The sequence below is a fragment of the Xiphophorus hellerii genome, chromosome 20 (genome assembly GCF_003331165.1).
Source record: "Xiphophorus hellerii strain 12219 chromosome 20, Xiphophorus_hellerii-4.1, whole genome shotgun sequence".
NCBI classification, from domain to species: Eukaryota; Metazoa; Chordata; class Actinopteri; order Cyprinodontiformes; family Poeciliidae; genus Xiphophorus; species Xiphophorus hellerii.
Window position 1 is genome coordinate 16346459 of NC_045691.1, and position 20414 is coordinate 16366872.

A 20414-nucleotide genomic window follows, 5' to 3' on the forward strand; every position below is an offset into this window, starting at 1 on the left:
CTCAAAACAAAACTGGGTTTAGCCTTGATTTTAGTTCAGCAGTTATGCAGTTTTCTGGAAGTTTGTTCTAAATTAGAGCAGCATAAAAACTGAAAGCTGCTTTGCAGTGTTTGGTTCTGGTTCTGGGGATTGTTATGGTTATGTAAGCATGTAGCAGTGTGCATGTAAGTAGATAAAAGAGATGGAGAAAAGATACAGAATCATACATCCATAAACAGTTTTCCAGCTACACGAACAAAATCAGTCCTTTTTTATGCCGAGTGACTAGGCAGAGCACTATTAGCAAAACAGTGGAATTCTTTGCAATTAATACATTCAAATATAATCTAAAGACTACAAAGTCTCTTAGATTAGAATATGCTAATCTAAGTGAGATAGTGAGATACAAAAACTGGGAACTCTCAGAAATCACTGTGCGACCCTATAAGTGCAAATAAATACAGAGCTGTTAAGAAGGAATCTTTTACATCTCTACTTAGGACTTTTAAGCCACTTTTCTTAGCAGGATTGTTCCAATTCAGCCTTCATTTGAGGGATTTTGGAACATACTTGCCCTGCTTCAACCACATCTAAGCTACACTTTGACTAGGCTACAGCACAACCTTTTTCTTAAGTTCATTCAGAGATGGACTTGACTGTGCTTTGTATCATCGTCTTGCTGCATAAGTCTAATGTGGGTGGGCATTCTTCTCCCAGTGCAGACAAAGGAGAGGTGTGTGGAAAAAAATGCATGACACAAAAAAACATTTCCACTGGAAAGTTATGCAGTTATTTCTGCTTGTAAAGTAAGAAAATGTGTAAAAGTGAATGAGAAGACTGGAAGGTTTTTTTTTTTATCCTACAAACCTTCATGTATTGACTCCAGCTTCTTCTTTTGCCTTTTGATTTGTTTTCCCATTGACCCTGAGTTCACTTTTAGCAGTATAACCCTTTGAACATCACGTTTTATTTGCATTGTGCACTATTGTAAATAATTAGTATTTTTAATGCACAAGTACACATGGAGATTTTGGACATTTTTAAATGAACCTACTCAGTTACACAATCTTTTGGACGGGAGTGTGTTGTTTTTTTCTATAACAATGCAGTAAGAATGTTGAAATTGTGTCACTATAGGATGGTTTGTTGCACTTAATTCTGTTTTTATACATTTGACGTTCTGTCTTAGCGTGAATCATTTTGCTGTTGTTGCACAAAAACCTCCCCACTGAGGGACAATAAAGAATATTTCTATTTCCTATTTTGACTCTACATCCCAATTTTCTCGAGGAAAACCCCCCCCCCCCATCTTATTCACAAACAACTTGCTAGTGTGCATGCAGAAAAAAGTCAGGGATGCTCCAGAGTTCCCAGGTCCACTCGGTGAACTATGAGCCCCTCCTCCAAGACGCACCTTTTCCTCCGTGGTCCTCCGGCGTTTCTTACCTTCTTTCCGCTCCTCTCAGCGTCGTTGTCTGGCTGTGAACTCTCACCCCAGCTGCTCGGGAAATGTCACACAGGCAGGGAGGCCCGTGCTGCAGTAGGGGGGCGTAATAGGAAGGAAAAAATAACATTTTCTCCGTTCTCAGCGCATCATTCAGCAGAGACTCTGCCGTGCAAGTGCCACATCCCGCTACCAGCCACCACCACCAACAGCAGCAGCAGCCGCCGATAACGCACCGCAGTCTCGGTGCTCGTTTCGCATTAAACCTGATATATATTAATAAAAAAAAAAAACCGTGGCAGACATGTGAGTAGCAACCCATCGCTGTCGTTCTCCACTTTCCCGTTGCCTTGTGTGTTATTCGCTGTTATAGCCGCAGCAGCAGCGGCGGCGGCGGCGGTCAGTGAGCCGTGTGGTGGCTCATTCTGCTGGGCTTGAATCTGCTCATTCAGAGGAGGGGGAGGGGGACGTTCTTTAAATTATTACATGGAAAAAGATGGTTCCGATTCGGGCTGGTTAATTGGATCAGAAAGGTTGTGGGGTTTTTTTCATCATTGTTGTATTTTTTTTTCCAGCAGGTTCCCCTGGCTGTGCCTGTGTGTTGGACGTGTAGCTTTAGCTGATTAGCCTGCTCGCAGTGAGTGAATGCAGCTGTGTGTTTCCAGTCAGATGTGGAGGCCCAGGTTAGTGCAGGAGCATAGTGCGGTGCTGCTGATGTAGGCTACAATGATCATAACAATATTAATACTAATTCATAAAACGACAACAGAGATTATACACGCGAATGTTTGTGATCAGTGTGAAACTCATCTGCTGGTTGATGTTTTTTTATCCTTCCTGACCTGAAGAAGCACAGCTGGACTGGAAACTCTCAGAACTCACTGTACGACCCTAATTGCTGGATTTTTCTTGCTGTATCTTGCTTCTTTCTAGATTTTCAAGCTTTTATCAGATTATTCTTGACTTGCACTAATCAAAACCTGGTTCATTAGTGCATAATTTATATGAGGAGATACATTGTACGGAGTTGAAGCTGATATTAAGAAAAATAAAAGATCTAAAAAGCTGATGGTACTTTGAAATCCTCTGGTTTGTAATGCTGCTGGGACTTCTGCTATTATGTGGTCAAGCTCAGTTATTATCACAAAGTTTTTTTATGTAAAATTACATTTTTAAGAGTTATTTTTGAGAATTTTGTACATTTATTAACACAATTTTAACTGCTTGTACAGTAATCAGGTCTTTATATATAGTTAGATCTGTCCACAAGATCTACGAAACTTGGATTTTAGAGAAATAAAGGGTAGACTGTCGTACATTAGAGGAAAATGCTTTAAAGTGCAGTTTATGAACATTGGTACTGCTATCCCATTGGTAAAAATAATAGTGCTTTTCTTTACGGCATTTTAACAAGCCCCAGTGTAAGAACCATGATTCAGCCTGAATGTAAAGTTTTCTGCAGTTTAAAAAAGCGGTGGAATTTCCTTTAGTTAGTAAGCTAAAGATTATTATTTGTATGTTCAGGATCTGCCTCATAAATAAAGCAACACTTTATAGTGCAGTTGGACTGAAAATGTTTTTTGATTCCCTCATAAAGTTATGCTTTTGTTCGTATTATCTAATTTATTTAAATGATCTGATTGAAATACCTTGTTTATTTTATTATTATTATTGTATTGTATTGTTTAACTTCAATCAAATGTATTAGGTAATCTAGGTTGCTGTTTTTCTTCTATCACATATAAGCAGCTGCTGCTGGTTATATGAAACATATGGACTTACTCGGATCAGCTCGGTTTCAAAATTTAGGACTCCTTAAATTCAGAATATTTAAGGCTCAGAATGGGAATTTTAGTATCTTTTTTCATTTATGTTATAAAAAAATGCTCCCAAGTAGCATTTCTAGTGCCTTGTAAATCTTTTTACCAACTATCTGTCTGATAACCTCACATCTTGTTCAACCTGAATTTATTATTGGCCTAGAAGTTCAAAACGTAGTAAAATTGCTTTCTAATGAGCAGCCCTTCAGACAGTAAGTAAAAAAACAATCAAAAAACCCCACCAAAACAAATTGATTAATGATGAATTATTAAATTTTTGTTTACATTTTCTCATCCTGGTTTATTTTTTCTTAATTTATTTTGAGCTGGAAAACGATAAAAGAAAACTCTGTACTTTTTTCTTTTTTTTTAAAACTGTGTATGAATTTGGTGGTACGGATTTCTTGCAGCCTAAATATTTTAGATAATATTCTTTTACCTTTTATCCACGTGGCATAAATTATCAGTGTTAATTTAAGTTAAATTACAAAAATGACGCTAAAAGCAAAATTTCTAAAATTCTGCTAGGATATCTTTATTATTTCAGTTATAATATTGTTGACTTTAGCTTAATTTGCTACATGGACTTGGACACATCTATTTTAGAAAAGCTATATACCTGAATAATGCTTTTTAACTGCCCATTATGCTAAATAGCATACATATTTGCTGTCCTACCTGGGAAGAGTTATACCAGGAGCATTGCCAAGTGATATTGCTGGGGTAATTGCATAGGCTGCATGCAAACAGATTCTTAATGGTGTTAACTTTTAATAAGGGAAACATTCTTCAGATACTATGAACTCCCAGTGTTCTTTAGTCTGAGTAGCATGATTATCTGACCAGAAGTTTACATAGACTTATTGTATTTTTAATATCTTCTTAAGGCCCGAATTGTTTTGTGTTTGGGATTGTTGTCCAGTTGGAGGATTCTTTTTTTTCTCCAACTTTCAATCTTTTGAACCAAACTATTACTCTCAGATGAAGATAATTTGGTTAGGATGTTCAAGAAAAAAACACAAACAACTGGAAGATGCTAGAACGCTAGTGTTAACAGCCATGGTTTTACGTTGCCACTGATTGAGAGGTGACTAAAACTGAAGTGCCTTGTTCAAAGCTAGCAGCTACAAGCTGCCAACATAGACAAATAAAATTTCTCTAGAAAAATTGTTTTTGGTTAGAGGACACTAATATTGAGCTTTCTATCCAAAGTGACAGTAAAGATGAGGTATCAAATCTACGGACACTGTTGTCAACCATGGTTATGGTGTGGGGCTATTTTGATCCCTGTGGCATGGATGCAATGCAAATTACACCCAAATTCTTCAAATTCACTTCTAATTAAGAGATTAATGGTTGAATCTTAGACATAATTAGTGTTCCAACAGAAAAGGATCCTAAAGAAATTCAATTTGGCAGTCTATTTGTTCCACCTAGAGAAAAAAACATTTAAAATATATTTTTAGAAGTGTAAAATTACTTGTATTCATTTTGATTGATTGACTGCATATACATTTATAACCACAACTGTAAACTTATTCCCTGAATCTCAATGTCTTGGTCCCTGTCTTTGTTTCAGGGGACAGAGCCGTCATCCTCTCTCGAAGATGTCCACGCAGGAGGCCTACTGGCTCGTGAAGCAGCTGCCCAGTAGAAGATCCTGGGATTGAGACGTGAATCCATTTACACCGATGGCCTGGACTGAGTAAGAAACTTGAGAACAAATGTGTGACAGGGCACATTATTTTGTCTCTGTTGTCCTTGTGTATGTATGTGCATATTAAAGCTGATGAATTTGAGTAGGCCTCCTTGTAAACTTTCATTGTCGACAGGTTTCAGCTGGCCTGCTGAAGCTATGGGGAGCTGCTGGAGCTGTCTGTACAGAGACCCCATCCGAGACAACCATCTCACCAAATTTAAGGTCTTCATTTTAAAACTTTTAACAGACAAATCCTTTGCCGTGCTGTCATTACAGTTCTGGCTCATTTTTTTGGATGTAGTCAGCCTCTAAAACCTGTAGTCTCATATATGTTTTTCTCAATTTCTGTGAAATTCTTATTTTTATTAACCTTTATTTCACCAGGAAAATCCCACTGAGATTAACAATAGTTCTTGCACAAGAATTTTGACCAAAACTGACAACAGCACACAGTTTACAGAACATTCACAGCTAAATAGAAAAAGTTAACACCGTCATAAATGAACTAGATTTCTAAATTAAAACATTTATAGACAAATGATTTCTCCAAATCATTAAAAATGTCTTAAAACATTTAATGATAACAGCACCTGTTATCACATGTTTTTCTGTACCTGGTCCCACAAAGATGAATCAGAAAACTGAAAATATTTCATTTCAAGTTCACTTTAGGCACCAAGAGTAAAAGTAAGTTATCACTACGAAGTGAATATCCTCTGGTGGATTTTCTATTTTGTGTAGGCCAACTAATACCAAGGAAGAAATGGTTGATGAAATTTAATGGGTGATGTGTCACTACAATATTATTTTGGATCCTTCCTTTTTAGAAAAAAAAGTTTTTATGTCAACCTTCTTGACTTTTCACATATGTGTTTAACAACTTGTCTATTTATTTCTTCTACATGTAAATGAATTATAAAAACAAGTATTTAAAAAAAAACAACTTTAACACAGAACAAGAGATGTAATACTGAACATAGCATGAAATGAAACGCTGATTATAATTTTTTTTTTGTATAAAAACGTGCCAAAACATTTTTTTTCCAGTTTTTTTTCAATACATCTGAACTGAAACTGGGTCGGTAAACACATCAACTTACTACTTGCACTTTATTCTGAACTTAGTAACAATCAGATTAATCAAGGAGAAAACTGTTTGATTTCAGTTATTGACTGATGGATTGATGCATCTTTCATTATGACACATAACAGATAAAAGAACATTTTTTGCATCAAACAAGAACGGAATAATTGTTTTCTTAAAAGAGGCAAGGAAGAACAAATACAAAAAAAAACCTTGCAACATGCTTGCATAAATGCAATCTAAAAAAAACATGGTTAATGTATAACATTGTTGTGTTTTTTTTCATGCTTTATTTTTGTTGTTTCCATCCCTCTCGTGATGTTATTGTGTTTCACCATCTTTCAGGTCATCAATGTTGATGATGAAGGCAACGAGCTCGGCTCTGGGATCATGGAGCTCACCCAGACTGAGCTCATTCTTCACACACGCAAAAGAGACGCCATCCGGTGGCCGTATCTCTGCCTGCGACGCTACGGCTATGACTCCAACCTGTTTTCCTTTGAGAGCGGCCGCCGCTGTCAGACAGGGCAGGGTGGGTAGCACGTTCTCAGTTTCTATGTACAGTATGGTATCAGTATAGAGGAACACTGGATGTATTTTACATTAGTTGTAACACCATTAGTGCTTTTCACCACTTCAAATATCTTAAAGAAACCTTCAATCTGGGACAATTGTTGACCACAAGATGTTAACTCTATGTTTCTGTAATGTAACAGTGAGCTTTGGAGAAAGTTTTTTTTTTTTATCTCTAGCTGTAGATATGGGTCTTTTCAGATGACCAATATATTTTTTAACTATTCGATTTATCAACACACCTTAGCATTACTGGTACTTGAATTTAATGTCCTCTTGTCTTTCACATTTTGAGGAGTTGTTGAGAGTAATTGCTGTTTGTAAACAGATAAAAATATGCCAGTTTAATTTATTTTCTAAGATTTCTTTTCAATGTGCGAATTTGCCATGAAAATGCATTTTAATGTATTTTACGTGAGTCAATGGTCTCGGAGGGCACTAAATGACTTTTTGGTGTTTCTCTTGCCAAATTGTTGCTGTACTGTTGGTCTATTAATGACGACACAGTACAAATGGTTACGAGTCATCTAGACTCAATGGGGTTATGAAATGTGCAGAATTGTTGGCCTTTTTCCTTTGAATAAGGAATAAAAACATTACTGTTTACTGTTGTTTTTAATGCAATTTTCTCCCTCTTTATTTTGCATGAACCACTGGGGCTACATAAATAAACTTACCATGCTATGGATTTTGTTTTATCCCTTTAATTCCTCTTACATGCCATGTTTTGTTTGTGTTTAAACCAGGAATCTTTGCATTCAAGTGTTCACGGGCTGAAGAGATCTTCAACCTTGCTCCAGGAGCTGATGCAATGCAACAGCATCAATGTGGTGGAGGAGTCAATGATGATGAGTCGAAGTGGCCACACACCAGAGATGGACATGTCTCGGACACCACAGACTCCCAACAGTGAGTCACCCCTGCTCATGCACTGCCTGCCAAACTTGCATGCAGCAATGCGTTGATAGGATTTCTGCAAGCTTCAGTCAATTTAAATTTTAAGAGTTGAACAATTTACAAGGAAAAAATAACCAAAGGTTGCTTAACCTTCCTAATAAGTATCTCATATTTAAGTGACTGAAACAGGTTAAATATAAATTTATTCACATAGGTTTGTGTGTAAGGCTCTAATGCCACCTGTGTCTATGACATCTTAAAATGTGATGCAGAAGGCTAAGTAGTGATTATTGTAGACCACTACAGAAGTCCCTACTTTTAAGCTAAAGAAAGCTTGTTAAATCTACACTTTTTCCACAACAAAGTATCTGGATACCCAACAATAACCTTTTTTCAAATCTTAATTCCAAACCAAAGTGTGTTCATTTTTATGCACTCAATAGTCGGTTCTCCTCGTCTTCCTTGAATCATCGTGTCAACGCGGCACATCTCATGGAGATGCCATGATCGCCTACTGAGCTGCGATGGAAGCCCAGATTGCCTTTGTCAACTGCCTTGTTGGGTCTGGTGATTTTCTACGGGGTTAAAGGTCAGGGGCATTTACTGGCCAATCAAGAACATTGAATTAGCTGTTGGTGCCTTTGGCAGTGTGGGCAGGTGCCAAGGCCCTGCTGGAAAATAAAATCAGCATCTTCATACAGCATGTCAACAGAGGGAAGCATGAAGTGCTCTAGATGTTTCTGATAGATGACTGCATTGGTTGTGGACTTCAGAAAATACAGTGGACCAACACCAGCAGATGATATGGCACCCCAAACCATCACAGAAACGTCACACTGGACTTCAAGCAATGTAGATTCTGTGCCTCGCCACTCTTCCTGAAGTCTACTCCTTGTGAAGCTTCCTCAAATTCCTGAATGGATTTTGCTTGACAATCTTCTCAAGACTGCAGTTTTCCCTGTTGCTGGTGAAACTTTTTTCTTTCCACTTAATTTCTTTGGATATACTTGGATATAGCACTCTGGGAACTACTTATTTCTTCGGTAATGATCTTCTGTGATCATTACCGTGTTTAAACCAGGAACACAGTTTAAACACGGTAATGATCACAGAAGATCATATATTTTTGATTAAATAGTCCTGCCAAGACAAAAATTAAGACCTGTGATTAACAAATTCATTTTTAAAAACTATGTTGGTCTTTGATATAAGACATTTTAAGACATTAATTTTGAATGCATTAGTTTAAGACTTTTTAAAGATTCACAAACACCCTGTATCCCCCCAACTTCCTTCCCACATTTAGAACGTTTTCATTAATATCACCACAATTATTGGCACCCCAATAATTATAATTTTTTTTAGAATATTTACAAATGCAATCAAATGCCTTTTAAGTGCTGTAAAGAAAATAATAAATCCAAACATTTTGATTTGATTGACTTTCACCTTCCTGGTTTCTCTTGGTTTGTATTGTCTACAGCTCCAGCTTTTCCTGTCCAGTCCTTTCCAAACGGATATCCAGGTTATCCCATCAGAGGGGATTCCTCCCAACCATCTCTTGATGATCATGCACACAGCCTCATGGCTTTGGAAGACCAGGTAACTCCTGTTTGCACCTCATAGGCACATTTCCTTTGAATCCCAAGCTTGAACCTGTCTGTATTTCCCTAACAGACTCACACCTATGTGAATACTGTGAGTATGGACGGAGATCTTTCCATGCGTCACTGTGTGCACTCTCTGCCTGAGGTGCGGCCTAGCGCTTTGCCCGAAACGACACGTGGGGCCATGCCTGTCGGAGGCCAAGGGAACCCACAGTCCAACATGAGATGCTGTCCGCTTGAGGAGCGCAAAGACCCCCAGGTGTTCCTACAGCCGTCCTCGCAGGAGGTCAAGTTCATGTTGGGGCCCACTCCAGCTCAGCGCCATCTCATGGAGAGGGAGAGGCTCGGGCACAATCCTCACAACCTTCAGCCAGCAGAGGGTGCTACAGGTTCAGAGACGGAGGGGGACGAGCCTGGGATGCACTTGTGCAACTCTCACTCCTATCACCATTTCCACCACCACATGCACCGGCATCCGAGCCACGAGCACCCAGACAGCTCCCAGAGTGGCGAGCTCACCTACGAGAACATCAACGGCCTGCGAAGCGGCCGAAAGCAGCGCCTGAGCCCCAGCAGCGTGTCGCAGTCTGTGGGCTCGAGCAGCAGCAGCAGCACTGGGGATAGCCACTCACACTCACTGTTGCACTCACATGGCCACGGCCCTTCATCTCTGCCTCCTCAGGGCTACGCCTGTGAGAGGGGCATGGGCGGAGGCCACCGCCGGACAGCTCTTCTCAACTACGAAAACCTGCCCTCACTGCCACCTGTGTGGGAGTACAGCGCCTTGCAGCGGGACGATGAGCAGGAGGAGGACGATGAAGATCAGGATGAGGATGAATATGAAGAAGAGGAGGATGACTTTGATGAGTACGAGTTCTCAGAAGGCCCAGGAACGCCCAACGGGTACCACCAGGACAGTCGGGGTATCCACCGAGACGCCCTTCAGAACTATGTCAACACAGAGCAGGTGCAGCCGACCCGGCTCCGGCACCCCTGCCCCCCGCATCCTCGGGCGTGTCGACCAGACAGCGCAGGGCGAATATTTAGCTTCGATTTCCGAAGGCGATCACGTTCAGGGGTCGGAGGTTGCGAGCACGGTCACATGCCTCCATCGCGGCAGCTGAATTACATCCAGGTGGACCTGGAGGAAGAACCTCCCCGCCAAGCCCTCGGCAGTGGGGGTGCCCAGCCACAGCACCAGCGCCTACCACCCAAACAATGTGGCCCGCCGGTACCCAGACGCAGCGAGTGCTACGCCGTGATTGACCTGAAGAAGACCGCTGCCATGTCCAACCTGCAGAAAGCGCTGCCCAGGGATGATGGGACTTCCAGAAAGACTCGCCACAACAGCACAGACCTGCCTCTGTAAATGAAGTTCAGACTGGAGACAGATGAAGGCCTCATCCTCATGTTAGCACACTGGACCCTTCACTGTCATCCATCCATTCAAGCGTTGGGCTGAATAAAACGGTACAGGTACCTAATTAGAAACTCAGTGAAAGTGAATTGTGAATGGAAATGAGAAAAGTCTGAGGAGAATTTGAAGTTATCTTTATTTGTCAAACATCAGGTTAAAACTTTCTTAAGAGCATCAAGTTTCATATAAATATATGAAGGCAGTGCCTTGCAGAAGTACTTGTGTCTCAAAGTTTTTCACAATTTGTAATGTTATGAACACAAACGTAAATGCCTTTTTGGAGGGATTTTATGTGATAAACCAACACAAAGTAATACCCAATTGTGGAGGGAGTAAAAATTTGTATTTTTCGACAGGTTTAAAAGATTTACAGCCTCTAACAGGCTTTCTCCCAGGTTTGAACTGGAACTAGCTCCATTCATCTTCTTATCGACTCTGACCAGCTTCCCTAGTTCTACTAAGGAAACCTGTCTCCACAGCATGATGGTGCCACCACTATGTTTCACAGTGAGGATGGTGTTTTCAGGTTGATGTACAGATATAACTTTTATATACACCAGAAATTTCCATTTTGATCTCATTTGTCCAGATCAGCCTATTCCAAATATTTGCTGCATCCCTCACATGCATTGTGTTTAGAACTTCTTGTGGCTTTCTTCTTGCAAAGCTTCCAGAAATCACAAATTTGTGATGGGCATGACGCCTCATCGTGCCAGCAGATCTTCCCACCTCAGCTGTGGATCACTGCAGCTCCTCCAGAGTTACTACAATTCCTCTTGGCTGCCTCTACGTCCACAGGAGTAAAGTTGTGTTTATACAGAGATAAAATTAGTCACAGGTGAAAAGTATTGATTGATTAGATGACTTTGGAAGTCAGTTAGTTGCATTGAACTTTATTATTATTGTGCTGGTCTGTCTCATAAAATCCCAATGACATGCATTGAGGTTTGGTTCAGGTATGACAAGGTGTTTTGCAAGACGCTGTTTCTTCTAAATATGATGCTTTATGCTTCGCTGTTGTCCAACAGAGGTCTTCATTTTTGGTGGAAGAAGTTATTGCCATACGGTATTATCAAGTTTGATATTACTTGCATTTCATTCATTTTTTATTTTTTTTTTACATGTAATATTCTAAACATCAGAGATGCAACCGTCATCAGTGAGGAACCATTGATGGCATGAAGGCAGGTCAACGGTTTCTTTTCTGACCGGTGTTCATACCTCATCACAAGCACTTAAATCTAATGTTGTGGCTCGTATGTTTATTACTGTATACCTAAAAAGCATTTTGCACACAATCCTATGGAATTGTATCGAATCATATTGTAGAAGCCGTCTTAACCGAGCAGAGTTCGAAAGGGAAAAAAACAGGATAAAAAGAAAAGATTGGGAGATTTAGAGAGTAGTACTTAACTGTATGACGGTAAACGTAGCACACGCTGAGTAAATTAAGTTTGGCTCTCTGCTGTTGGCATGCAGAAATCAAAACCGTAGCATATCATCCTCAGTCACATCTCCTGCATATCATTCCTGACGCAAGGGAGGGTGGGTCCATGCCAGTCACGTTGCACTTTTGACTTCAGGCCACTTTGTCACCACTGCACCCACAGGTTGGGTCCTTTTCGCCACAAAAATGGGGGCCGAAGGGACACTGTTCGACATCAGCTTCAAAAGTTTAATAAAGTGTTCTCGGTTAGAGACGTTGATGACCTCAAACAGTGGCATTAAGCTGTAACCTCATGGGAACTGAGCTAAATCTATGATTTACCAGTTATCAGGGCTGTTTTAAAGGGGGTTTAAGCATGTTGCAAAGTCATAAAGTTGCTTTCTTTTTTTTAAGTTATTTATAAACCGTTTCAAATATTTATTTATTTATAACATATTTATTTATTCATTTAAAAAAAAAGTGTAATTTATTTTTCCTCCATACGATGACCAGCGTTTTGTAGTCCAGTAGGTAATCTGGAGACCAAAGTTTCACCTCAAATTATCACTGGACTCTGGTGTATTACTGTTATTAATATGCTTAAGTATATTTTTGAAAAAAAGAATGACTGTATTTATATTTTAAGTGCCAAATTGTAATTGCTACCAGTAGGAAGAATTAAAAAGTAAAATGTGCCATAGGGATTTTTTTTAGGGGAAAATTGGGGGAGAGATGAGGCACAAAGTGAAAATGGGTGAAGAGGGATACAAATAAATACAACAATCCAGTTTTTTGAAAGTTTTTCAAATTAAAATAATAAAAACCACACATTCCACCTCATCCACATAGATAGCCATGCTAAAAGGAAACACGAGAAGGATAATCTTTTAGTCTGATAATCACTGTTCTGGTGGTTTTTTGCTGCTACTTGTACATACTAACAGTAGCCCATATAAGCTACAGGTACATGTCAAAATGAGAAAAATAATGTGATGTCAGACTTTTTACCATGTTGTCAATAGGAATAGTGTTGTTGTCGTCTTCTGGTTTTATTTGTGGGCGGCAGGAATGTCACGGCTCATTTCAGAGGGGGTCAATGTGGTCAAAACTTCGTTCCATGCAGACAGATTTATCCTGAACTGACTCAAAGAAAACGTAAGAGAATCACAGGCGTTCATCTTTATTCTGACTGCTCATATTAGCTTTGCGTGTAAAGCTGATGGAAAGAGAGATGCTTTTAGATTTACTCTTGTGGAATCTTTGGAAGGCAGATTCACTGTGGCGTTTAACTCAAGGTGATCTGTTTGTCTTTCAGCCAGAGTGTTAATTTGAAACAGGTGCAGACTCTCAACTTCTGACAGGGGTTTTTTTTTTTGGCTTCATAGACTGCTTTAGGTGTTAAACAGAAGGAACACACTGCAGATCACCATGTTAGTAAAACATATGTTTTATTTACAAAAAAAGCTTTGAAATAATTTAACTTAGTGATGGAAAAAAATATATCTGTATTTCAGTGATTGTGTCTTTCTCTACGTGGTACGTAAAATTCAGATTTTATCTGTGTGTCTATCAGTTAAAGAGGGGGTATTATGAAAAGTCATCTTGAAACTTTATATAGTTTTCTGTTATTCTCTCAACAAAATAATACTTGATGGAACTGGGCGTTTGCTGAGCCCATCATAGGAACTTCCACTCAGTCCCAACACTTGTAAGAACGGTTGTAAACAACATAATGGAGGAGCATTGTTGTGATGATGTCTTGAAGGCAGCGTGTCGGAACGAGCAGGAGTTCAGGAGACGAAGGCCAATCTTCAAGTTGTCAAATTGCTTTGTCAAATTTCTTTTAAGTCATGTTGATATATACAGCATTTTCATAACAGCTGAAAGAAAGATGGTTACCTGATAGTTGTGTAAAATGGCACAGTGTGTTAGTAAAAGACATAATACCCCTCCTTTAACATTTTTTCCACCTCTACGGTGCACGTTTTAGGACAGATTTTATTCTGACGCAGACTTTATTTCCAAGACCTTTTCATCTGAAGACGTTTTTGCTGAGACTTTTTATTCTATTGCCTTTCAGTCATAGGTCTGATGGGATTTTTGTCTATGGTTTGACATCGGAGGCCGTTTGTTCTAATGTGTGAGGATGAAACCTGAGACCTGAGGATGTCCTAAAAAGTGCACTGCACTCTGCAGCAGAAGCTTCAAATAACCACGTCAGAAGTTGAGAGCTTGTATTTTATTTAGCTTTTGTACTGGATAAAAAAGACATCTTGAAGCCAACATTGACGGCTGAAGCATTGATGCACAGTGGGATGTTTACATTTTTGCAATAATAGGACTATTATTGTTTTACGGATCTAAATTGGAACAACATGTGAAGTGTGAAATCTGTAGCTTGTAGAGCTGTAAGCTATATGTGCGTGTTCGCCTTCGAGGAGCAGATGTAGAAAATCTACCAAAAAAATGTTTTCTTTATCGTTACTTCACTCTTACATCACCATGCAGTAGGTGACCACTGAGAGTGCTTGTAGTAGATTATCTCGTGTTACAACTTTTAAAGCAGCGGTGTTTAATCTTACAAAAATCAGCAGGTGATTTAAGTGTATTTTTGACATGTGGTTTTAAAGTCATTAAACTAACTGTGGTAACTACTTTTGTTATTAAATAATAACCTCACCCAATTTTTTAAAGCATCAGCACCAGCTTCTCTTGTGTTCATGGGCCAACAATCAGTAGAAATGGGAACATGAAACGAACATCCTCCAGGTCTTTCTGTTGCCAAGCCGTTATGTGATCGTATTCCTCTCGAGGTCAAGCGAAGTGCAGCTCCGAGCTCAGTAACTCTGTGGAAGTGGATTCACGTCCATGCTGTCTCAAGGCTTTCATAACTGTTGAGTGTTGATGCTTGAGGCCCTGTTTCACACAGGTGTTAAGGATGCCAGTTAAAATTAGTTTTTTGTAATCTGGGGGGCACGTAGCTACAAGTTGAGATCATAAATCCATCCCATCAATAGTTTTGACAAACTGGATTTACAGAAGAAAGAAGTTGAAGTTTAAAAAAAAAAGGGCTTGCTCTGTTTTTACTGTGTAAAATGTGATTGCGTCCATATACCTTGTGTGTTTATTTTATTTTTATTTGCATTGTGCCTTGCATTCTCACACTGGTTTAACATTTTCTTTGCTGGAAGTGAAGGTATTGGGGTTTTTTTGTTTTTAAAGGTGCCTGTTGGAAGTTTGGAGACATAACGAGGCTTAAAGGAAAATGTTTTCAATTTCAGGTTCTGAAAATAATGTGCCAACATCTGATTTGCATATCACTGCTTTGACGAGATTTTCACTGAAAGAATGTTTGAATCAGTTGGTTAAATTAGTCTCTGCTCAGATTTGGAGAAGCATGTTGCCACTCTCTTGTCTTTGCTTTATTCCATGGTCTAAAAACTTTTTTTTTTTCAGAAAAACTTTGTCAAATCCTCTTTTCTTGTTTTTACATACAGCCCACATCTAGACTTGACAAAGTCAAGATTTTGAGGCGACCCCTTGTGCACAGCCCTCTATTGAACCACCCATATTTTCTGCTGTACTTATTTCTAATCTCTAGCTCGGCTGCTCCAAACCCTCCATTTCATGTTCTTTTGAGCTCTGTTGTTTTATATGAAACATCACCAAAGGGATCTTGCCCAAAAAGTGCAAGTTTGGTTTTATGAAATAATTTGTAAGATCTAGATGTTTCCCTTGGGGACAAAAGAATTCACAATTTTGTCCAGGACATTGCAGATAGTTCTGTAGAACATGATCGATGCTTGTTGGATGTTTCAGCTGCTCCTTCAGTTTTGCTCGGGGTCTCTTTAGCCCCCCTGACCAATTGGAGTCTCATCTCTTCAGTGTTTTTTTTTTTGGAAACACCCAGTTTTTCCAGTGCCCCCTCCTTATGTTTTCTCTAATTGTCAGTGGTTACCTTCATTGTATTATGTTGTGGTGTATGCATTTTGTGCTGAGATTTTTTTTTTTTTTTTTTACAATCTTCCTGGCTGCTACCTTTTATGTAGTGAGATTATTATGACCTCATGTAACCTTTTTGCAAAATCTGGCTTCAACCAAAGGATGCAAATATTAAAGTCTTGCAAGGAAAGGTGAACTTCTCTACAATTAATAACAAATGTGAACTCAAGACTGTCAAAACTGAATCAAAAGCTGCTTCAACGAATTATTAGTTCAGAGATTTGCACCCTTTTGCATCAAGTTAATGGCAGCTTTTTGGTTTTTTAAATCCTCTAAAACATTTTCTACTTAAATCTGGATTTATGTCGTATGTGAACAAGATTAAACATAATTCCAAAGTATTTCTTTACATAAACAAAAAAAACTGCCTTTTTAAAAGGGTGTGTGCTGTCAGTAGTAGGGATTATCCAAATATTCGAGCCAGATTTTTCCCATTGTTCTTCATGACTCCCCCCGGAGTTTGTTTAAAAAAAACACATTGTGTAGAGTACAATTATAAGACTAACAACTTTTCAGATGGTGTTTAAAGCTTACCAACATCTTGACTAGCTCTGCTCTCTGTTGAAGACATGTCTGCTCCTGTACACGGTGTCAACGGCCATTGCCTGCCGTCGTGCCCCTGTGAAGGTTTAACGGAAAACATCAAGCACTTTAATGGCTTCAGTTTGAAACGAGACTTACATGACCATAACTGCATGTGGATCTTTTTCCTGTATGAAATTTTCACAAACTTGTGGTTTTCTTTTGCTTCCCATTGATACAGAGCTGTGGGAAAACATTTGTCCTAAGTAAACAGGATCATTGCCATCACACAGTCTGTCAGAGTTTCAAAGTCATTGGCTTTATGGAGCAGCATGTCGCTGTAGTTTACAACACTACCTGAGGGCGCCTCAGTAGCTGTTTTCTCCTGCTGATTTGTCACATCTGAAAAAAGATGAGACAAATAACTACAAATATATACATTCACACCCAAGGGCACTTTACAATCACCAGATAATCTGACATGCAAGTTCCTGAACTCTGGGAGGAAACTGGAGTCTCCTGCAGAAATTGACACATATACAGAAAAGAACATAAAAACTCCCCATGTCCCAGCTCTGCATCCTAAAATTAGATTGAAATAGTTCCATTAAAGTTGCACTTTGAATCAGTTGAGATCATTTTTGATGTCACATTCATAGCAAAGACTCGGGAGTGGCATTATTGTACTTCTCCAACTCTTGGGCAGTCATCTAAAATGTGGATGTAATCCTGTCAAATCTGAATGCACCATCATGTTTTTGTAAGAACTAACAAGAGCAGAAAATTGTTTCAGAAGACACATTAATGAAGGCATAAATCAGTGACCGAAGCTGTGTATTGTCAAATATAAGGAGTTAAATATCAGGGGATTGTGCTGAATTTCATGACAATCTGATTTCTCATCAGCTGACAACTGTTCTCGTAGTGACCATGGGAATACTTTTTGTTTCGTTTTGTTTTTTACATTTTTTGTGCACTTCTCAAACATGGATTTTAATCGATGTGTACGTTTTTAAAATAGGATTTAATTGAAATCTGGCATCAGATTCTAAGAATACAGTAAAACCAGAGAGACAAACCCAGCAGTCAGTGCCACTACATCATCTTCATTAAGTTTCCATTCTCATTTGAGTGATTTGCCTCTTTTTTAATGCATCATATTTAAAAATATCTTCCTTCAGACGACATTATCCAAATAACATAGTTGTTAAACCTCAACTTTCTGTCCCAGCTGTGAGTTAAATCTGTCAAATACTGAAAGTATCAGAAGACTAATATCTCATGTTATAACTGTGTATTTTACTTTTAAATCTCTTTTTCTTGTCTGGTACTGGCTGTAATTGCCACCAGAGGGTGATGTACATGTACTGGGTCTGAGCTGTACATTTTTCCTTTTTTTGTGACAGATTTGTGTATTTATGTGCAGGTGGGAATAAAACTTTGTCACTACTATATGAAATTCTGAATGGAATGAGTGCCAAATATGCCTGAGCATGATAAATTGTGTTACTCAAGAGGAGCTGTCGGTACTCCTGACTCATGAAAGTAAGACTTGAGTGACTCGCTGCAGCCGAGGAAAAAAAATCACACAAAAAAAAAATGAATGCACAGCTGAAGGGTTGATCATGCTCAATATTTTTGCTGAAAGTGCGAAAAACTTTAAGAATTTTTGTCTTGTTTTTAAAAAAAAAAAGGGAAAAAAAGTTTCTTCAAAAATATTTGTTGTATGTTTCTGTGTCCATCCATGGCTTCAAAATGCTGTCAGTGATGGTCTTCTTCATGCGCCATTAGCAGTGAATATTAAAAGCTGATTTACTTTATTTTTTTGGACTTTGTAAAAAGAAAAAAAAAAAAAAACACATTTTGGTTACTTTCATTCTTGAACTATTCGGTTTTTGTGTGTTTCTAATCATCCCGAAAACAAAGTGAGCCTGACATTCGATGAATTTTGTTCTGGATTTATTCAATTATTTGTCCAAAATGTAAAAGTAAATGTAATTCTAATATTAAAATGAAACTATGAAAATATCTTGCTGTCCACCACTGTCATTTTTAAAAATCTGGGTCCAATCTAGGATATTTCTTTGGTTGAGCCATGCATTGCCACATTCATTACTATTTATTTATTTTATTTTTTTTATTTTTATTTTGACTACAGAGCATTACACTTGAATGGCAGAAGAACTTGACTTTATGTGCAAGCGTGTAAAGATAATTGTTCCGCTGCAGGCGATGTATTTCAGTCACACCTCAGCAATATCTCTGCCTTCAAGTGAGGTGTGTTTGAACTCACTTGAAGCAGATCATGTTCAGCTGTCTGCAACTACCTGATTAACAAGACAAATCATCAACCATCCATGTAGACGTAGTTATTTTGCCTTTGTTGTTTTTCATTTTTTTCCTTTGTCCAAAGTTTCAATAAGTTTAACTGTTTGTAACTGTTTGTACAGTGCATGTCAGTCTCAGTGTAAACCTGTAAACCATTTTAATAATTCAACATACAGAGAGTATCATCCTGCTTCAGCCTAGGGCATTAGAAGAGCCGACTTAAACAGTGTTCATATGTCTGTCTGGCTTAATGGTTGCTAAATTATTTTAACAAAGGAGATAAAAGCAGTTTTGTTGTTTTCACTTTAATATGCATTGTTAATCTGGATGGTTTTAGTTGAATAATTAATGCACTTTGTGAGAGAACACCTGGTAGATGCATAATGCTTGTTTACTGCGAGGCAGAAGCATCACTTCGACTGTTGAACAAGTGGTGTAACGCATTTTTCTTCAGTTTTCACCACAAATAAGTTGATCATGCAACAAGCAGGGACAGGCCACATGGAAGTTGGTGACATTGCCTTAGAAAAATACTCATGGTCCTTAACCTGCATGTAACAACCACATACTGTACTCTTTTCTTTACAAAATAGTTCAAGCTCAGCTTAAGTGGAAAGCATCTGCAAGGATCAGTTTTCAAGGTTTGCTCCAGATTTTCAGTTTTTTATTTAATCTTTTTTAGGTCTGGACTTTGACTTGGCCATTTCTACATTTGCTTTAATGTAGACCAGGAATTGTTGAATCCAAGCCTCAATAGCCGCTGTCTCACAACTTATAGATAGAGATGTGTTTCCGGTCACAAATCTCCAACCGCTCTGAAAACACATTTGTCCGCTCCTCTCTTTTTATTACTTTCAGAGTCCCTGTCACAGATAACACTGCAACTCTAAGGGGTGGGGGCAAAACACTTCATCACTTAGTTGCAGTGCTAATGACAATCACTAACTAAAACACGTTATCTTGCACTAGATTATTCTGTTCCAGACACAGGGTAAAACAGAGCAAGTTGTACGTCTTCATAGCGACGGTTTTATAGCTATCTAACAGGTCAAGGATGAAGAGGTTTCTGCTGAGCCTTGAGCCAGCATTGATCCTTAATTTCTGAGAAATAAAAAAACATCATTGCACAAATATTGATTGAAATGGTTAGTATTGGAGTTAATAATCAGATACAAAAATCTTTTGGAGGAATTTTTGGGTTTCTGACATTATTGCATGATTAAACACTCCCCGGGTCAAATTGACCCAGGAACATTTTTGCTGTACCCTCGAAACGAACATAACAGGAGGGTTAAAGGAACAGTACAAATAAATGTCCACATAGACATAGAGATGTCAGGATTTATTCATCTGTCTCAACTTAAGTATGTAAAATAAGAATCCAGAGTAACTGTGTGACAGGACAGTGTTGTCAGACCTGATCTGGTTTACGGCAACCTTGAAGCTATTATTAGAAAAGGTAATAAGTCGGCCAGAGGAACCTCTGTAATTCCTACTAAATCACTTAGCATGTTCATCTAGCCATTGTCTGTTCTCTTTTGTTTTTAATAATCAAGGACAGCATCCTCTTCTTCAAAGTGTCCAGTTGCAAATGATCTGCAGACCAACCCTGCTAC

The 20414-nt window shown here is 38.7% G+C and overlaps 1 protein-coding gene across 1 annotated transcript; it reads left to right on the top strand.

The window, feature by feature from the left end:
* Positions 1–1431: 1431 nt before the first annotated feature.
* Positions 1432–18498, top strand: frs3 (fibroblast growth factor receptor substrate 3). The gene is given in 8 exon segments (XM_032550165.1): positions 1432–1729; positions 4823–4948; positions 5076–5164; positions 6372–6558; positions 7346–7389; positions 7391–7508; positions 8980–9098; positions 9174–18498. Coding segments are annotated over 6 exon segments (1833 nt in total). The 5' UTR covers positions 1432–1729; positions 4823–4948; positions 5076–5098; the 3' UTR covers positions 10473–18498.
* The last annotated feature ends 1916 nt before the right edge of the window (positions 18499–20414 follow it).